This window comes from Microtus oregoni, unplaced genomic scaffold, assembly GCF_018167655.1.
Source record: "Microtus oregoni isolate MIOR12 unplaced genomic scaffold, Mior012 000098F_ref0000018, whole genome shotgun sequence".
NCBI lineage: Eukaryota > Metazoa > Chordata > Mammalia > Rodentia > Cricetidae > Microtus > Microtus oregoni.
The window spans coordinates 1,570,410-1,588,368 of record NW_024544711.1 but is presented as its reverse complement, the minus strand read 5'-3'; the positions used below and the strand labels follow the sequence as shown (position 1 = coordinate 1,588,368).

At 50.9% G+C, this 17,959-nt stretch overlaps 1 protein-coding gene across 4 annotated transcripts in view; it reads left to right on the top strand.

Annotated features, from left to right (window-relative positions):
* LOC121443007 (nucleotide exchange factor SIL1) overlaps positions 1-16,536 on the top strand; it is a 270,148-nt gene extending 253,612 nt beyond the window's left edge. For all 4 annotated transcript variants that reach the window (XM_041644676.1, XM_041644677.1, XM_041644678.1 and 1 more), the window contains 3 exons: positions 13,934-14,030; positions 14,453-14,617; positions 16,033-16,536. In XM_041644676.1, the coding sequence (XP_041500610.1) occupies positions 13,934-14,030; positions 14,453-14,617; positions 16,033-16,389 (619 nt within the window). In that variant the 3' untranslated portion in view covers positions 16,390-16,536. The remainder of the gene's footprint in view (positions 1-13,933; positions 14,031-14,452; positions 14,618-16,032) is intronic.
* Positions 16,537-17,959: the final 1,423 nt, after the last annotated feature.

The following is a 17,959-nucleotide window of genomic DNA, read 5'->3' as shown; positions in this document are numbered from 1 at the left end:
TTGATGGCCTAGTGGGCAAGAGCATTGTCCCGCAACCCCCCATGGGAAATCAGACTTGAAGACTATTATGGGTTAGTGTGCCTGCACTTGATTCCCTGGAGCAGGTGTCCCACTGTGCTTCTCCCAAGTGTCTGACGCACAAGGCAAGAAAGGGCAAAGCTCCCTACCTCACGCCCCCGCACCCACAATAGACCCCAGGCTTGGCCTTATCCACAGTGCCACCTTCAGCTCCCAGTGGGGCCCTCGTCCCAGTTTGCCAGCGTCTTCCATCTTAGGTTTTGGCTTACCTCACCTCACACCCTGCCCTGTATCCTGGGCATGGGCTGTGCTAGGATCGGGTCAGGCACATTCAGGCGGGCTGGCCTTGTCCCATATGCAGGCAGCTGGAAAGTGTCATGCATTTGCCAATCCACATTTAAACTGGCTTAACGTTTTCTCTTCTTACCTTGTGATCTGAAATTCAGTCTGTAGCGCCAGGCCTTTGTTTCCCTTGCTAGACCATAGAGATTTTGTATTTGATTCTGTGACAGTTGCTGAATCTTAAACAAACCGTTCATACTCTGACACTATTTTTTGAGTGTAACTTTTTCTTTGACATTAAAATGGTCTTTGCAGAAGGTCTTTTAATGATTTATCAGAGACAGAGTTAAAAGGATTGTGGAGGGAAATTTTTAACATTTTTTTAAAAATAAAAAGATCCTTCTTGTCTTTTTGAGGCAGGGTTCTCTATGTAGCCTTGGCTGTCCTGGAACTCACTGGCCTCAAACTCAACAGAGATCCACCTGCCTCTGCCTCCCAAGGGCTGTCATTTAAAGGTGTGCATGCCTAGCACAAACCAAATTTTATATGACATCAGATGGACAGTGCTAACAGAATTTTAGCCTTTCCCCTCTGCTCTTAGCGACTTTAGATTTTGCCAAGGCATCTTCCTGAATGATTCCATCATCGGATAGCCCTTTCTCTCCACATATAACAGGGGCAGGAACCATTCCCATTCCTTGCTCTGGACTTAAGACCCTTAGCTGCATGCTGAGCACAGTCACTGTTTGCAGAACAGCTGACTGGTCCAGGAGTCCCAGGAAAAGTGTGTTCACAAACCCACCCATCCATCATTCTGTCTTAAGAGGCTGTGAGTCACTGGACTTTCCCTCAGTTCTTAAGGACTTCTCTAGAAGCCTTTATTCCTTCTAGGCCCCTAATTCTTGCATCTGATGAATCAGGTAAAGGGCCTCTGGCAAGGTCAGGCCTCCTCCTTACAGCTAAGGAAGCTGTGGGAGAGTGTCTGGCTACCCAGGCTTTAGGTTCAATCCTTGGTACTAACAAAAGGGGGCTCTCTTTAACCTTCTTTTTCAAAACTTTATTTCTGCATATGCATGTGTGCCTGCTTGTCTGTATGTGCACCATATGTGTGCAGGTGCCCATGGAGACCAGAAGAGGGCGTCAGATTCCCTGGAACTGGAACTACAGGTGAGCATTCATGTAGGAGCTGAGAAACAAACCCAGGTCCTCTGTGAGAGCAGTCAGTGCTCTTACCTGCTGAGCCATCTCTCCTTCATAACCCAGAATAAATCCCTTATGATCCCTGAGCCAGGCGGGGAGGCCACTCCTCTGTTACAGCACTGGCAAAGCTACATGTGAGTGGGGACTGTGAGATCATCCTCACCACGTGATCCACCCCTAGGGAAACCAGGAGCCTGGTGCCTCGTGTGCCTGTTAGAACCTGAACTAATTGTTTGTAAAGATCCTTCCAAATACAATGATGTAAAATATCTGGATGGTTCACCATATTGCTCACCATATTTAAACTGTCAGAAACCTTAAATATCTGAGCAAAACCTCAGCAAACAAAGGATATTTTGAGGCTTGTTATGTATGTTGCACAGCAGAGTCATTTGTAGATATACGACTTCCAAATCTTGTAAATGAAGCTCTGTGGTGTTGTCATCCTCAGCTCTAGACCATCCCACGGCTGCTGCCTTTCTTTTGCTATTAGGAGATGGCTCATTCATAAACATTTCTACAGTTGTGTAGCAAAAGCAACTCCTATTGAGATGATTTTTCATACAGTGAGACATGCTATGTTTACCGAGATTTTTAGAGCTCAGAGAAGGGAGGGGATGAAGGGAAGGGTGATTGGCTCCCAGAGCTCATTTCAGAGCTCTTGAGAACACGGACTGGGGAGTGGGAGTCTGTCCTGAGCCACGCTGGTCAGCTGACAGTATTTCTTGCCGTAGCTTAGAGCAGAGCGACTGTGGTCTGCTGGGTCTGCCTGTGCTGTGTCCTCCAGCCACCGACACCTGAGGGTGGCAGGCCACTGACTGGTATAAACAAGCTAAGTGCACACCTCCTCTGAACTCTCCAGTACACCTGAGAAATCTCAGGGTGGAGAAGAATCCAAAAGCTCCCCCATGCTTTAGCCTAAATATTTTTCTGCTTAACCTTGTTATTCCTCCCTCCCCCCCTCACTGCCAGAGACAACTGCACAGACTTCTTAGAATAGTTGGAGGCCACCGAGAATTCTCTTTAGCCCTCTCTCTTTCGCGTTCCCCACCTTGTGGGGTCCCTCTAGCCCAGTCTAATCAGCTTCTTTGATCCTTCCTCCCAGTCTCTCCCTCCAGCCTGTTCATCACACTTCTCCCCTTGCATTCTTTCAGTGCTGCCTTTGTGTAGCCACAGAGCTGGGAAGCCCTGCTGCTTGTCCCCTGCCACACGCAGAGCCTCCCACTAAAAGCCTGGAAACCCGGGGAAATCATCGGGGACACGTAGAACTTTAGTATTGTCTTTTGTCACCTGTGACTCTGCGAGGCATCATTGCACACTTTACAGATGCCAGAGGGAGGACATACAGCCTGGAAATGCTGGGCGTAGGACTTGAACCCAGGATCTCGGATTCTAGATCCGTGCGCTCTTCAGTCAGTTCACTCACTGTCTTTTAGCTGCCAAAGGACCTGCCCGTTCATCAGCCCTCAGCTGGGGTCACTTCACTGTCCCTCTGTGCCCTTGCTGCAGAAGCTTAAAACTCTTCAGAAGCGCCCGTGACCGTCTGTAGTCAGAGCTGCTTCTGCAGAGAGCAGGTTATCATCAATTCTTGCCTTTTTTTTTTTTTGAGATAAGGTCTCTTATATTCCAAACTGTCCTCAAATTCACTCTAAAATCAAGAATGACCTTCAAAATCTGATCCTCCTGCCTCCACCTATGATTTTGGTTTATGAGGTTCTGAGGGCTGAACTGAGGACTTCATATATGTTAGGCAAGCACTCTTAGCAACTGAGCTACAATCTCTAGATAACTTGCTCACAAATTAAACTCACTTCTCCAACAGTTTCATTTCTCAGGAGATTAAGAAAACAACAAAGAAAAATCCCCACTAAAATTGTTTTGCGAATAAAAAGAAGAATTCTCTGGTGCAGTGAGCGGCTCGGGAGCCTCTGCGGAGGCTGACTGTTTTGGAGAGGCCAAGAGGGACACAAGAAGTCTCTGACTCCAGATCTTAGAGACAGCAGATTTTAGAAGGGTCCAGAGAAGGTAGATGTGATGTCTGAACTAGATCTTTGAAAAGAAGGATGACTCAGTCTGGAAACTGACAAGTTTTAAAATAGAGTCCTAGTGATTGCTGCAGGGACCGAGGGAGCGGCCTGAAGGTAGGCCCAGAGTTGGGACTTTATTGAAAAGCTTAAAAAGTCAAAAAGGTAGGAAAAGAGCAAACCTCTGAGAGCCAGTAAGGAGTAGCCGTGGGGGAAGCTGGTTGCCTGCAGACCTGAGGGGCTGACATCGAGGGAGGCGGGGCCAGACCGCCTGCGAGTCACATGACCCCGTGTGGTGGGTACCCATGATTCCTGTTGTTTGCCTCTGCCTTCTCTCTCTAGGGCAGTGGGCTTCCTGCTGGAGAGAGTAGACAGGCACAGCCAAGAGGGGTTGAGGGCAGGAGCATGGCTTTGGGTAAATGAGCCACTGGCTCTCCAAATGAAGTTCTGAAAAATGACATGACATTTCATGAGGCCCATGTGTGCGTGCATCTTTACTGGGTACTGGGGACTGAGAGAGCATGGGACCCAATCTTGCAGATTAGTTTAATGTTTGAGTCCTTCCCTATTTCCTTCCCCACTTTTCCCCCTCTCTTTATTGAGAAAACAAATATCAATTTCATTGATCTCAGTCAACACAGAAGCAAACGAGGCATACCTGTGCTCAGCTGCCCTGTCCCCATAGTGTTTTGTTAGAGGTCAGATCAGCGAGGCTTTCCATGGGAACCCGCGAGCTCGCGTCACACTCGGCCCAGGCTGGGGTTTGGCTCTTCTTTCCCCTCCCATCCTTTCCTTCACGTTTTGATACTTTTATTAAAGCACAGCAACAGATAACACAGAAGGCTGAATAATTAGCATGATGGACCATGACAGAGCGAAGATCAAAACAATCAAAGCGAAGGCTAGGATGAAAGGCTCCTAACAAAGTCAGGTTTTAAATTTTCCTATTAAAATTTTAACTTTAGGCAGCTGGAGAGAAGGCTCAGTGAGTAAGAGCGGTTGTTGCTCTTGTAGAGAACCCAGGGGTTCGGTTCCAGGCCACTCATAACGACCCAGCACTTCAGCTCCAGGGCGTTCTAACGCCCTCCTCTGGCTTCCACAGGAACTGCATGCATGTGGTACAATCATCCATAAACATTAAAACAAATATTTTTTAGATACTTTTAAATTATTTTCTTTTTTGAGACTATAATATGATTACAGCATTTCTCTCACCCCTTTTTGTCCTTCTAAGTCCTCTCTACCCCTCCTTGCTCTTTCACATCCATGGCCTCTCCTTTTCATTAAGTGTTATGTGTGTGTGTGTGTGTGTGTGTGTGTGTTCCTAACCACGTAAGTATAACCTGTTCCATCTGTATAATGGTACTTATGTATGTTGTCAGGGCTGACCATTTGGCATTGGATAACCAATTGATGCGCTCTTTCCTAGGAGACTCTCGCTCTCAGCGGTCCTTGTTTGTTTGTTTGTTTGTTTGTTTGTTTTTAGCGGAGTTCAGGCCTCCTGGGCTCCCCGCTGCAGTCCATGTTGGTATGTCTGCTGTCCTTCTTCAGCTCCTGCTTAGGCAGCCGTGCTGGCTTTATGGGTGTGGGTGGGGGCGTGGCTTCTGATATTCCTAGGAGATAATCTCACAGCAAACTCCCTATTCCTCTCTCCCATAAATCTTTCTGCCCTCTCTGAGTCCACACGTGGATGTACCATGGGGGCTGGGCTCTGAGTCCACACGTGGATGCACCATGGGGCTGGGCTCTGAGTCCACACGTGGATGCACCATGGGGGCTGGGCTCTGAGTCCACACGTGGATGCACCATGGGGCTGGAATCTGAGTCCACACGTGGATGCACCATGGGGCTGGAATCTGAGTCCACACGTGGATGCACCATGGGGCTGGGCTCTGCATTTTGATTGGTCGTGGTTTCTGTAATGGCCTGCATGTACTGTAAAGAGAAGTTTTCTTGATGAGAGGTGAGACCTACACTTATCTGTGAGTACTAGAATAAATTTTTAGCTTGTAGTCGGGATTATTCTGGTTTAATAAAGTGACAGTTGTCAGTGCTCCTCCCAGATCTGTGACTTCGCCAACCCTGGGTAGTTGACAAGGTTTCCAGTACCAGACAGCGTTTCTCCGTGTAACAACTCTGGCTGTCCTGAAACTTACTCTGTAGACCAGACTAGCCTCAAACTCGGAGCTCTGCCTACTTTTGCCTCCCAAGTGCTGGGATTGAAGGTGTGACCTCCCACTGCCCAGACTGGATGAACAGGTCTTCCCAAGGAGACAGCTGCTGGTTGCTGCCAAGGCACGTGTGCTGCTCCTGTACCTTTAGGATTATAATGCCATGCTGGTCATTGTTGTGATATAATCTTTTAAAGTCATTTAATTTAGAGACCATGTGTGGTAACATATACCTTTAATTCCAACACTTAAGAGGCAGGTCACTTAATGAGGGCTATATAGGGAAACCCTATCTCAAAAAAATTAATTTTGTCAGTAAAATGATACAAACAACTTACTTAGTACATATACCAATCTGTGTTCGCTGTGTAGGGAAGACTGGGCCAGCAGAGGATGTGGTGCACCACTCACAGCGTGTAACTGGTTTTTGCTTGTGTACATTTAACATCTTTTCTTCAGTAAGACTAAATGAGAGGCCCGGTGTTTAGTTTCTGGGTCATGTTGAGAAAACCACGTTTCATCAGAGGATCATGTGACTGTCTTCCAGGAAGTTAACCTAAGCAAAGTCGGTTCTATAAAGGGTTACCATAAGCCCAGAGGCCTCAAGCATGGGGACAGAGGGCCTACAACAGAGATGGCGGCGGGACTGGGCTCTGGGAGCCCCGAGCATCCATCCCATGCAGCTCATGTGGAAGTCAGGGCTGCAAGAGTCATGGTGAGAACAAGAGCAGGGTCCTGTGGCGCCAGGTCAGGGGGAACCTTCTCGAGCGTCTGAAGGACTGTGACCTCTCATGGCAGAATTCGGCACCTTCCACTTAGGTGGAGCAGACTTGGAACTGGAGGTAGAGGCCTCCTGAGAATGGACTGCAGTTCAGCTTGAGAAGACTGCTGGATAGCAGTCGGAACGAGTTAAACCGCTGGATAGCAGTCGGGGAGCGAGTTAAACCACATGCACCTGTCTCGTTTGATGGCGATCTCTCTCCTGCTCTTCAAGTCCTGGACAGCAGGTTCTCAGAGGTGACGTAGAAGACCACAGGTTAGGCTTCTGGCTAGTTATCACAAATGCTGGTTCTCAGGATACAGACAGGTGGAACAGGCACGGAAAAGCAGAGTTTGGGGCCAGTACCTTTAGTATATGAAGGTAGGGTTTAGATTTTGTATTTTCAAAAAGTGCCCCAAAAGCAATGCTCCTTAGAGAAATCAGAGCAGCATGTCTTCAGTCAGCTGCAGGAGAAATGCTGCGTTTCAGATAAAAGCCTCTTGTGCCAGAGAATGCAATCCTTACGTGAGAGAGCACGTGAGAGCTGGGTGACGCACGCCTTTGATCCCGGCACTCAGGAGACAGAGCAGGCAGAGAGCTTGAGTTTGAGGCCAGCCTGGTCTGCAGAGCAAGTACCAGGACAGCCAGGGCTACACAGAGAAACCCCGTCTCGAAAACAAACACACAAATATGTCAGAAAAATATAATCTACAATGAAAGGAACTGGTGATTGGTTCAAGCATATTTTGAGCATCCAAATATTGACTAAGGTGAATTACATCCCGTAAGTTAAACGAGAGCCCATGAATCCATATTGCTATATAAATGAACAAATGAAGACAGACCAGCTCTCTCAGGCCAGTGCCAACACACAAAGATGGGAGCCAGGGCAGAGTGCCTCTGTTATCATTTGACAACATAGAGATAACTGACCAAGAATTGCCAGTGAACGCTAGAACAAACCAGTGGTGAAAGAATCCTGAGGAATGGGTTGTCTTACTATCTCCGAGTGTCTCCATACAATATTATTAACTTCTAAGGGATAAATAATATTACAGTGGAGAAATCTGACAAGCCCTTCCATAATCAAATATTCGAAGTGAACATTACCATCTGTGGGACTGATTGACATCTTGTATCCTCTGATACGAAGGACTTAGAAATAAGCAATGGTTTTTGTGATATTTCTGCCAACATGAATAACCTCAGTCTAATCATGAGATAAATCCAAAGTGAGGGACATTGTACAAGTGGCCTCCACTCTTAAATGTCAGTCTCCTACAAAGCAGGACTTCCAGAGCAAAGGAGACTAACAGACTATGCTCGGACTGGACCTGGGACGGCTGGCAAAAACCGAACGCCGTGTCAATGGCCAAGTCACTGTTAGCTTCCTGACCTGGCATCGTGCTGTCTGTTCTTCAGAAACCTGTTCCACTGTGTTCAGGAGTAAATGGGCATCACATCTACCCTCAGATGACTGGGAAGGTTCCGTGTAAATGTCCCTAGAGAGAGGTACAGCTCAGTTTTTGTTGAGCATGTGCAAGGCCCCAGGCTTGGTCCCCAGCACTGAAGACAAGTGGGAGAGCTGGGGAAGAAGGAGGAGGCTAATGTGATAACAGTAACAGCTAGAGGACTGGTTGGAGCTTTTTCTTATTATTATTTCTAACTTCCTTTTGATTTGTTCTTTGTGCCTTTCACGTCATGCATCTCTATCCCATTCATTTCCCCACCCCTTCATGTCTGCCCTCTGCCCTCATAACCTCCCTCCCCCAATTAAATTTAAGAGAAAAATCAACCTCAGTCTCTCATGGAATCTGTAGTGTGATACAGTGAGTCACACAGTAACCCCTTTGTCCACGTATCTTTACTTGCAAGTGTTGATTGCAAAGAGTCCCTATTCTGGTTCGAGGCCTCTGGTTTCTGCTACACTAGTGACACTGGGCCCTCACTGGGACTCCTCTTGGGTATCCTGTTGTCCTGTGTCGTGGAGATCCTGCAGCTCTGGGTCTGCAGGACTGGTCCCTTCACATGCTCCAGCAGATCAGATGGGTGGATGCTGGGGTGGGCCAACTCATAACCTTGGCTCTGGGCCTGGGTAGTTACAGGGTTGGCCAGCCCTCCAGCATTGCCCTGGTTCCTTCACCCCTTGCAGTGATAAGCAAGGGGTGGGGCCAGTTCTCCTACACCTGGACCAAAAGAGCCAGCTCTGCTCTGTTGCCCAGGCAAGGGACAGGGGCCACTTTCCTGAGTGCTGCAGCTGGTGAAGGGCAGGGACAGCCCTCGTACCTGCCACAGGCCCACGTCACTGTATGGCAGATGAGGAACAGGAACAAATCTCCCACGCTCACGTTCTTGGGCGGTTCACCGGCACCCCCGTCAGTAGGGTCAGCTCCACTGGGCTGCCCTGGTGAGGTGCGGGGCCCACTTCCCCGAATGCTGCAGCTGATAAGGAGGGGGGTCAGTTCCCTCACCCACCACAGGTGGTAGGGGCAAGGGACAGGATGAGTGGTTTTTCTGTAAATTATTTTTCTGAGCCAGGTGGTAGTGGCTCACACTTTTATTCCCAGCACCAGGAGGCAGAGGCAGGCGGACCTCTGTGAGTTCAAGGCCAGCCTGGTCTACAAAGCAAGTTGTAGGACAGCCAAGACTACACAGAGAAACCCTGTCTCGAAAAACTAAACCAAAAGAAATTACTTTTCTGTTTGTTGTTGCTGTTGTTTTGAAATGGAACCTTGAACCCATGAGTTCAAAGGACCCTTTTGCCCCTAATCCCTGGGTGATGGAATCATAGTACAAGCCTCTGTGCCTGACTTATTTTTCTATAATTTGTAGTGTCTCATCTGAAATGATATATAAAAAAAGATGTCCCAGGTGATTGTATCCTGTGTGAGTGGTTACACACCTAACTTGTCCCTAACTGGCATGCACGGCTCTTCCTGCTTCCCACATTCACAGGACGGCACATGCTGCAAATGGGGGCCTCGTAGATGCTCAAGCCAGGCGTCAGGCTTAGACCAGTGAGGATACCAGAGAAAGAATCTTCCTCTCTGCAAAACCATGCGGATCCAGACCTAGACAACCACCCCAGATGTTTGCCCTACTATATGGCGTCTTCTCTGGACTCTAGAGCACAGTGGAAAGAAGAAATGTTTGCCCTGCTTCTGACATCCCATAAGACAGCACTTTCCTCTGATGTATGCTCAGTGCCCTGCCGTGTGCCCAGTTCCCTACGGACATGTCCAGAGCCCTGGTGTGTGCCTGCTGCCCTGCAGACATGCCCAGGGCCCTCCCTGATGTGTGCCCAGAGCCCTGGTGTGTGCCTGCTGCCCTGTGGACATGCCCAGAGCCCACAAGCCCACACTCCATCTGGTAATCTGGTATCTTCAAGCTCTGCTCCAGGTTTTTACCTGAGCATTTCCTGGCCCCATCCAGTTTGTCAGCCTCCCCCATTTCTCATCCCAGACTTCTGCCTCCTCCACATTTTCTTCCTTTTCACAGATCCACATTTGACTTCCGGTCAGATTATCCCCGGCAGGGTTTCTGTGTCTGTGTACCCCACAGCGGCCTGAAGACCAGTGCAGTAGCACAGAGCCCCACAGAACCTCACATTTGACCCAGTTCTGCTGGAACCTCCTTGAAATGGATACTCTCTGAAAGAGCCCACATTTTCATATTTTACTTGGGCCTGAAAGTCATGCAGCTCACCCTGAAGGTCAAAGCTAGAAAATGCAGGCCTGAGACCTGTGTCAGGCAGTATTCTCAAGGGGTCTCTGGCCCCACTGGCTGCTCTTGAAGTCAGGTCTTTACCTGACAGGTAGCCAGTTGCTCAGCTTAGCTAAAATATGACTGGTGGCCCTTGGCAAGTTGACATATTGCTGTCACCTGTTTGGTTTTAGCAAATGCAATCACTTCCAGCTCAGATCCACCCTTCTCCCTGCCTGTCCCATTTAAGACTTACAGAGCCACATCTGCCGCTGCCCTCCACACACAGCCAGCTGACTCGCTGATTGTGAGCGCCCCAACAATCCAAGTGCTAATGGTATTTGTTCAGTTTAGCCCGCTTAGCGGCATCGTAGACGAGCTCTGTCCCCAGTGTCCTCCTGTTGACTTTGAGCACAGTAAAGGGCAAGGAGGCTGCTGCCTTTGAATATACTCAGATGCCCTTTGTAGAACACCACCCTCCGGCCACCAGGACTGACCTCCTCTGGGCTCGGGCAGAACTCTGGTCCAGAGCCCATGGGCTGAGAGGGATGGGGCTGGCATGGGCGCAGCTCTGCTCTCAAGAATCTGGTCAGGTCTCCTTGCGAAACGAGTCCACTATGGTATAGTCTTGGTATACATGTGGTTTAGCATTAGTCATTCTGTCTCTAAATGTGAGGTAGCCCCAGCTCGGATTCCCAGGGGAGGACACCATCAAGGGACTTGTCCAGGTCCAGCCACTGTTAACAGATTCTGACCGTCCTGCAGGCCTTGGCCCTCGCATGTTCTTAAAGCTTGGTCTGAGTTATGTAGGCATTTCCCCCCCCACCCCCAGCATACGGCGTGACTGGGGTGCCTGGGGCAGCACAATGTCTGCTGTCTGCACAGCCGTCCTGCTGCCTGCACAGCCTAAAGCCACCTGATACCTCAGGCCCAACCTTGCCCCTTTTTGCTTCCTCACACTCTCTGCCTGGAAAGCACTAACAGCCCTTAGGGGGTGTTTGTGGGACCTTGAGGTCATGAGATCCCAGGGGCAGGGCCCAGAGCTGGTGCAGACACCTATTTAACTTGGAGACTCAGCTGCCCATGCCATGTCTGGCAACAGGCACATGTGTGACTGTCTTGTCCTCCTGTCTACTTCCTGAGAAACCCTCCAGCTCTCTTTCTCTCTGATTCTCATCCCTGTGTTTGGAACCTGTTCTCCCCTGCTCTATATGGGCTCTGCTCCCTAGGAAAGCCGGACTCTGGTGGCATGACTGGGTAGTTCTCGGTCTATGGCAGCTTGCCTGAGAAGTGAATTCTTTGTTCTGCTTCCAGCGTGACATGGAAGGGTTCTCATGCTTAGCCCTGCTTCATCTGCTAAGACCCTAACAGTGGATCTTGTGATAGATTTTGTTTGCCATCTTCAGAGGGCCCGCGGGGATGGGGCACCTCAGAGGTGCTTTCTAGGGCTGATATACTGTCAAATCTCACTGCCCGCCTTCTTTGGGAGGTAGCGTTTGATGTTAGTGAATTTCCAGCACGGTAGTCTTCTTTTCATAGACCCTGTCTGTTGGGGGCGAATGTTCCTTAGCCACATGATGACAGAAATGCCCTAATTAACTCCCATTGATGAAGCAGCTGCCTGTCTCAAGCAGGGGATGAGGCAGCGAACACGCCCCGCCCAGGCCCCTGCTCAGACTGCCTGCCATCTCCAGGGACATTTCCATTTCTCCTCCAGGCTGCTCCCTATGCACAAAGATGGAGCTGCTGTGGGGCCGCTCAGCACTCTCCATACATCTTTCCGATGGGCGGAGCCAGAAGGGAGGATGAAGGAAAACCGTGTGTAGCTAGGTCTGCTCTCAGCCTGGAAGCTGCTTCCTGGTAGGAGCAGAAGGGGCCATTGAGGGGATGACTTGACCCCTAGCATTCCATCTGCCCAGCTTTGGGGTTACCGGTTGTGTGCTGGGCCCCTTTTGAGGGCCACAGTGTTGTGTACAAGTTTTCCTCCTTTCTCTGGACTCTGAACCAGAACAGAAGCTGACTGCTTCCAACTTGTCCTTGCTTCTCTGTGCCCCACTGAGACTGCCTGGCTAGGAAGTCAGAGTTCGGGAGGCCAGGTGCTTTGGAGGTTCCAGGCTGCCCCGTGATGAACTTCAGCTAGCCAAAGACTCATGGGATTCTGGTACACCTTCATGAGCTGATAGCTGACCTTTAGCTGGACACTTCTATTTTCGGGGGACCCCTGCATGGGCCTCTGAGTGGGAGAGCCCTGAACTTGCTAAGAACTTGAATGTATAGGTTTCTGTGCTTGTGATCTTAGAAACCCAAGGACCATGGTGCATGTGTGCGATCCTAGCATTCAAGAGCCCAAGACGGGAGAATGGTGGCAGAGTTGAGGGCTTCATAGTGAGACAGTGCCGCAAACCAAAAACATAAAGAACACAAGGAATGTGCCAGACATAGTGGCGCACACCAGTAACCCAGAGTCAGGTGGGTCTCTGTGAATTCAAGGCCAGCCTGGTCTATATAGTGAGTACCAGGTCTGTAGAGAGACCCTGTCTCGAAAAGAAAGAAAAAATGTAAAAGTATATTTTTATCTGGGCTTCCCAGCATGCCCCCGCCTGGTACCCTCCTTATATCCAGGAGGGCTGGGATATGGAATTGAAATATAAGGATTTATTTACTTATTTATTTTGTTTTCTGTATATATGTGACCGACTGCATGCATATTGTGCACAACATGTATAAATAGACCACGGAGACCAGAAACTGCAGGATCCCCTGGAACTGAAGTTGTAGGCATGAATGCTAGGCAGGGGCTGGGAACCGAGCCTGGTTCTCTGCATGGGAAGCTGGAGCTCTTAGCACTGAGCCGTCTCTTCAGCCCCTCACAGATTCTCAGCCCAGAGTGGGTTTCGGGTGAGGGTTGCCTGCACGGTGCCGGGTCTGTTAGTGGTGGTGTCCTGTCTGTCCGTTCCCTAGTGTGTTGTTAGGCATTCAGTGTGGCAGGCTCTGACCTGAGCGTGGAGAACCTGGGGACAGGAAAGTCACAGTAACTGCTCTAGCAGAACCCGCACAAAGATCTGCTTTGCATTCAGAGACTCTGGTCTCTTGTGCTCTGCTTCTTCCCAAATGGTGTTCTAGCAGATTCTGAGTGCTGCACAGGTGGAGGATGGGCCTGGCCTCCAGCTCTGTACATAGAGAGCAGAGCCATTTCTGGTTCTCCCTGGTGTGTGGCTGTCTGGGTCATGGGAGATGGACAGAGCTCCCAACCCTGGCTTCATACCAGTTTCAGAATGGTCTGATGGTGGGTGCCTAGTCTGTTGGCTTCTGGGGAGCAGCAAGCTGGCATGCGGCCCTTGGCCCTTGGCCCTTGGCCCTTGGCCCTCTCACCTCTGCCTTAGCCCGTTGTAGCCGGGTGCATCCACACTCGTTCATCCCCCTTTCCCCAGCAGAGTGATCCTTGTTCAGGAAAAGGGCCATGCTTGTACTCCCTGACTCTTCCCAGGGAGGTCGGTGTGGTATTAGCCCCAGCTCCGTCCCTGGACCCTGGGCCCAATGGAGTAGCCCATTTTTGTTTTTTCTGGTGGTGTTTGTGGGTTTTTGTTTGTTTGTTATTGTTTTGGTTTGGGTTGGGTTTTAGTTTTTTAGTTTTTTTTTTGATATAGCCTGGAACTTGATATGTCCTGGAACTCACTGTGTAGACCAGGCTGGTCTTGAACTCCTGAGTTCAGGGATAAAGGTGTGCACCACCACTGCCTGGCCCGGTATCACAGTGTCTTGTGCTTCTCCCGCAGCAATCCGAAGGTCCAGGTGGAAGCCATCGAAGGGGGAGCTCTGCAGAAGCTACTGGTCATCCTGGCCACAGAGCAGCCTCTCACCGCCAAGAAGAAGGCAAGGCCCTGTCTCTTGCCCTTGCCTAGTGTCCGGCACACTGGTGGGGCCTGAAGGGGAAGACTCCTTCCAACTTATGCCATACATAGGGGCCTGAGCACTGTGCACTGGTGTCAAGGAGAGCTCACACCAGCTAAAGCAGATGGCCATGTCATCTGGAGGCCTGGGTCTAGCTGTGGCCCGATGGGCTTGCATCCCCCATCTCCTGAGCCGTGCTGTTTGTCCACTGTTCGCCTGCTTAGTTTTGTTAAGTGGCTTCCATTACCCTGAGTTCTGGAGTACAGATGGACCCAAGGGAATAAAGAGGCCAGGAAGGAGGGAGGCTGGGCTGGGTCACTGGTTGATCTCGACTGCTTTTTCTGTGCCTTAGAATTAGTACAGATCTGTGTGGCTCTCACTTATCCCCGGCCTGTGCCGCCCAGGTCCTGTTTGCACTGTGTTCGCTGTTGCGCCACTTCCCCTATGCCCAGCAGCAGTTCCTGAAGCTCGGGGGGCTGCAGGTCCTCAGGAGTCTCGTGCAAGAGAAGAATGAGAAGGTACTGGCCGTGCGTGTGGTCACCCTGCTCTATGATCTGGTCACCGAGAAGGTGAGTGCCCGCACCTGCTCTGCCTTCCCTTCATTTTGCTTTGTGTTTGCTTCTGGTCATTTGACCAAAGTACCCTCCCAAATGCTTCTTTCTGTCCAGCATCTGGGACAGAATGGATGGATGGATGGACAGACAGATGGATAGATGGATGGATAGCAAAGATGTGTATCAAAGAGGATGTTATATGAGACATGACAGCTCAGCTGGATCCCGAGGGCTGGTGGGAAGGGAGGAGGTGCTAGCAATGGTGAGTGCCAACTGTGCAGGCAGTCAGGCATTGAGGAAGACGTAGGAGGGATGAGCAGCAGAGCCTGGGAGCCATTCAGCAGCCAGGAGACCAGGGCTAGGCTGGGCTGGTGCTAACTCTGGGGATCCAGAAACCTGGACACACTTCCTCTGGGAGCTTTGGCTCTGAGCAAGGGCTTAGGATGGACTTCTGTGGTTTGTTACCTGGGGGAGACTTGGTGCCCGGTCCACTTTGGTTTTTGCAAGCCTTTTGAGAGAAGTAGGCCTGGATTCTTAACCTCTGCAGTGGGCTCTCTTCTTAGCCTCTGCCCATTGCTGACTGGTGGGGCCGGATGCCTGATCCTGGGCCTGATGCTCATTCACCATTGGAAGCTGCAGGCCTCCCCGCCCCCTAATATTTCCTCTAAGCCGTGGGTCTCTCCTCCCTCTCTCCATCTCTCTCTTCTGTCTTTTCTTCTCTCCTTTCTCTTCCTCTTTCTCCTCTCTCTTCTCTCTTCCTCCTCTTCCCTCTTCTTCTTCTTCTTCTTCTTCTTCTTCTTCTTCTTCCTCTCTCTCTCTCTCTCTCTCTCTCTCTCTCCCCGCCCCCTCTCTGTCCCTTTCTCTCTCTCAGAGCCAAGTAGTAAGGCTTTTCATTTGGCATTGTAAGAGGAGGGCCAGCAGGCCCAGAGGAGAGCTTGCCCGCTGACACTGCCAGGGAGGAACAGACCTCTTTCCTCTGTAAGTGCTATGGATCCAGCTATTCTCCTGCAGGGAAGACAGTGATGACTCTGAGCCAGGGGACTTCAGGACCTCATGTGGTTCCTAAGGAAGAACTTTAAGCAGACACGGGGCGGGTATTCCATAATGACCTAAGGATGCGAGTCATAAACTTGTTTGGATAGACTACCATGTCTACCTCAGGGCTTTGACTCCTCCTCTGCCTCAGCATCGGGGAGCCTCTTCCGGGGGCAGCATCTTGGTGTCTGGGCTTCTGTGTAGACACATACCTACACATGCACACACAGATGGTTGAGGGAGCATATGAAAAGCCAGGAGGCTAGTTGACTGCCTCCCAGGAGGCCCCTGGTAGCCCAGATTCATATAGAAATAGCTAAGCATCTCCTGATGGGAAGAGCAGCCCAGCCAGGTGACTGCTGCCTGTTCTCACCCACCCTGTCCTGGCTGCACAGATGTTTGCTGAAGAGGAGGCAGAGCTGACCCAGGGTTCATCCCCAGAGAAGCTGCAGCAGTATCGCCAGGTTCACCTCCTGCCGGGCTTGAGGGAACAAGGCTGGTGTGAGATCACTGCCCACCTCCTGGCACTTCCAGAGCATGACGCTCGGGAGAAGGTGCTGCAGACGCTGGGCGCCCTCCTGGCCACCTGCCGGGACCGCTACCGTCAGGACGTCCAGCTCAGCAGGACACTAAACAGTCTCCAGGCAGAGTACCAAGCACTGGCCTCCCTGGAACTCCAAGAAGGCGAAGATGACGGCTACTTCCGGGAACTGTTGGCCTCCATCAACAGCTTGCTAAAGGAGCTGAGATGAGGCTGCCACACTGTCCAGGAGTGGTCTGGGACGGTGCGAGTGAGCACTTGGGTGGGCTCTTCGGGGATATAAACCAGGAGGAGGACTTCCCTACTGGGGCGTGAGCTTTATCTGGGCGGAGCTGGCTTGGTCATTAAACAGAGACTTGAAGACATGGTGTGTCTCTTTGTTTGTGCACATCAGGGGGCCTGAGGAGAGTTCTGTGAGCCACTGGTGATGGGCCTCTAGTGACATGTTGGTCAGCCCAGAGCTTCCAGTAACAGACTTCTCAAGAAAGGCCTGGTCTGAGAGTTGGCAACCTCTGGCTGTTTCACTTTGAAAGTCATCTGACCTCTCAGATAACAGGGAGTACTATTAGTAACACCGGAGAACGCACATAAAGCATCGCACCGCACTGGGCACCCACACTGTCGCTTCCCTGTTCAGTCCATGAGGACGGCTGTGAGGATCATCTCATTGTGCCTTTCCCTGGGCCAAAGGTCACTGTACTGGTGAGGCCTGAGGGCATCCCCACATGGACTGTGGTATCCGCACGGTGGGAGGATCCTGGGTGGCCCTTGCATGTGGGCATTGATCTGGGAGAGAAGCGATCTTGTATCAGCTAACCGGATGCCCAGGCAAGCCAGACCTGCTTGGCTACTAAATAAGGCCAACGTGCCCCATCTGTGCCCTTGCCTCCAGTGCCAAGGGTAAGTCTAAGGAGGGGCAAACCCAGCCAGAGAGGCTGTGTGCCAGGCTGGGAGCCTGCTGCAAGTTGCCATGGCAACCCCAGTTCTGGGCTTTCCTGATTTGGATTCTGGTTTGTTTTTCAGTCTTTCCTAGTGCTCCAAAGGCTGGCTCCTGCTGGCTCCTGAGGTCTCCATCCCCAGGAAGGGAAGCTGGGGAGGTCACTGTTGGTTTAGAAAGCTCAGCTTCACAGACCCAGAGAAAGGAAGGGTAAGCGGGTGGTCTCGCCCCTTAAGTTCCTTTCCTGGTCTTCCTCTCAGCCCTCCTCTGCCCACATTAGCCACAAAGAAGCAGGGATGACTGTGGTCATCAGAGCAACAACTGGTCTTTGGGAAGGCTGCGTCCACCGTGGGAATTAGAATTCAGTCTGCCAGTCATGGGGACCACTGCCTTTTGGCTTTAAAGACCCAGCACTGTGATGTTGGCATTTCCCAGAGAAACAGTGACTCGGGGAGCCTGTGTGTACTGCCTGAGCGGATACACTGAGACCATACCTGTGGTCACAGGAAGCAGGTTTGGGAGGACGGCACAAGCAAGGCATGCTTCAGAAGGACTGTACAGGAGCCTGGCCATGGCCAGGTCAAGTGGCACTTTGGAGATGTGGTCAGAGTGCCTGGGAGTGGGTTTAGAAAGGAGCGAGATGGGCTGGAACAGAGCTGGCCGGAATGGGGGGGCTGTAGGGAGCCCCAGCCAGGCCCCTGTGGTCGCGTACTCCACAAGCCCTGCCTGCTGGTCTGGCCCATGGAAGGGGTTGCCATGAAGAGAGTGTCACCACTTGGTTTAGGTCCCTGCCATCCCTCTACCCTCATGGATGATGCAGATCAGCACATCTGTGTCTCCAGAG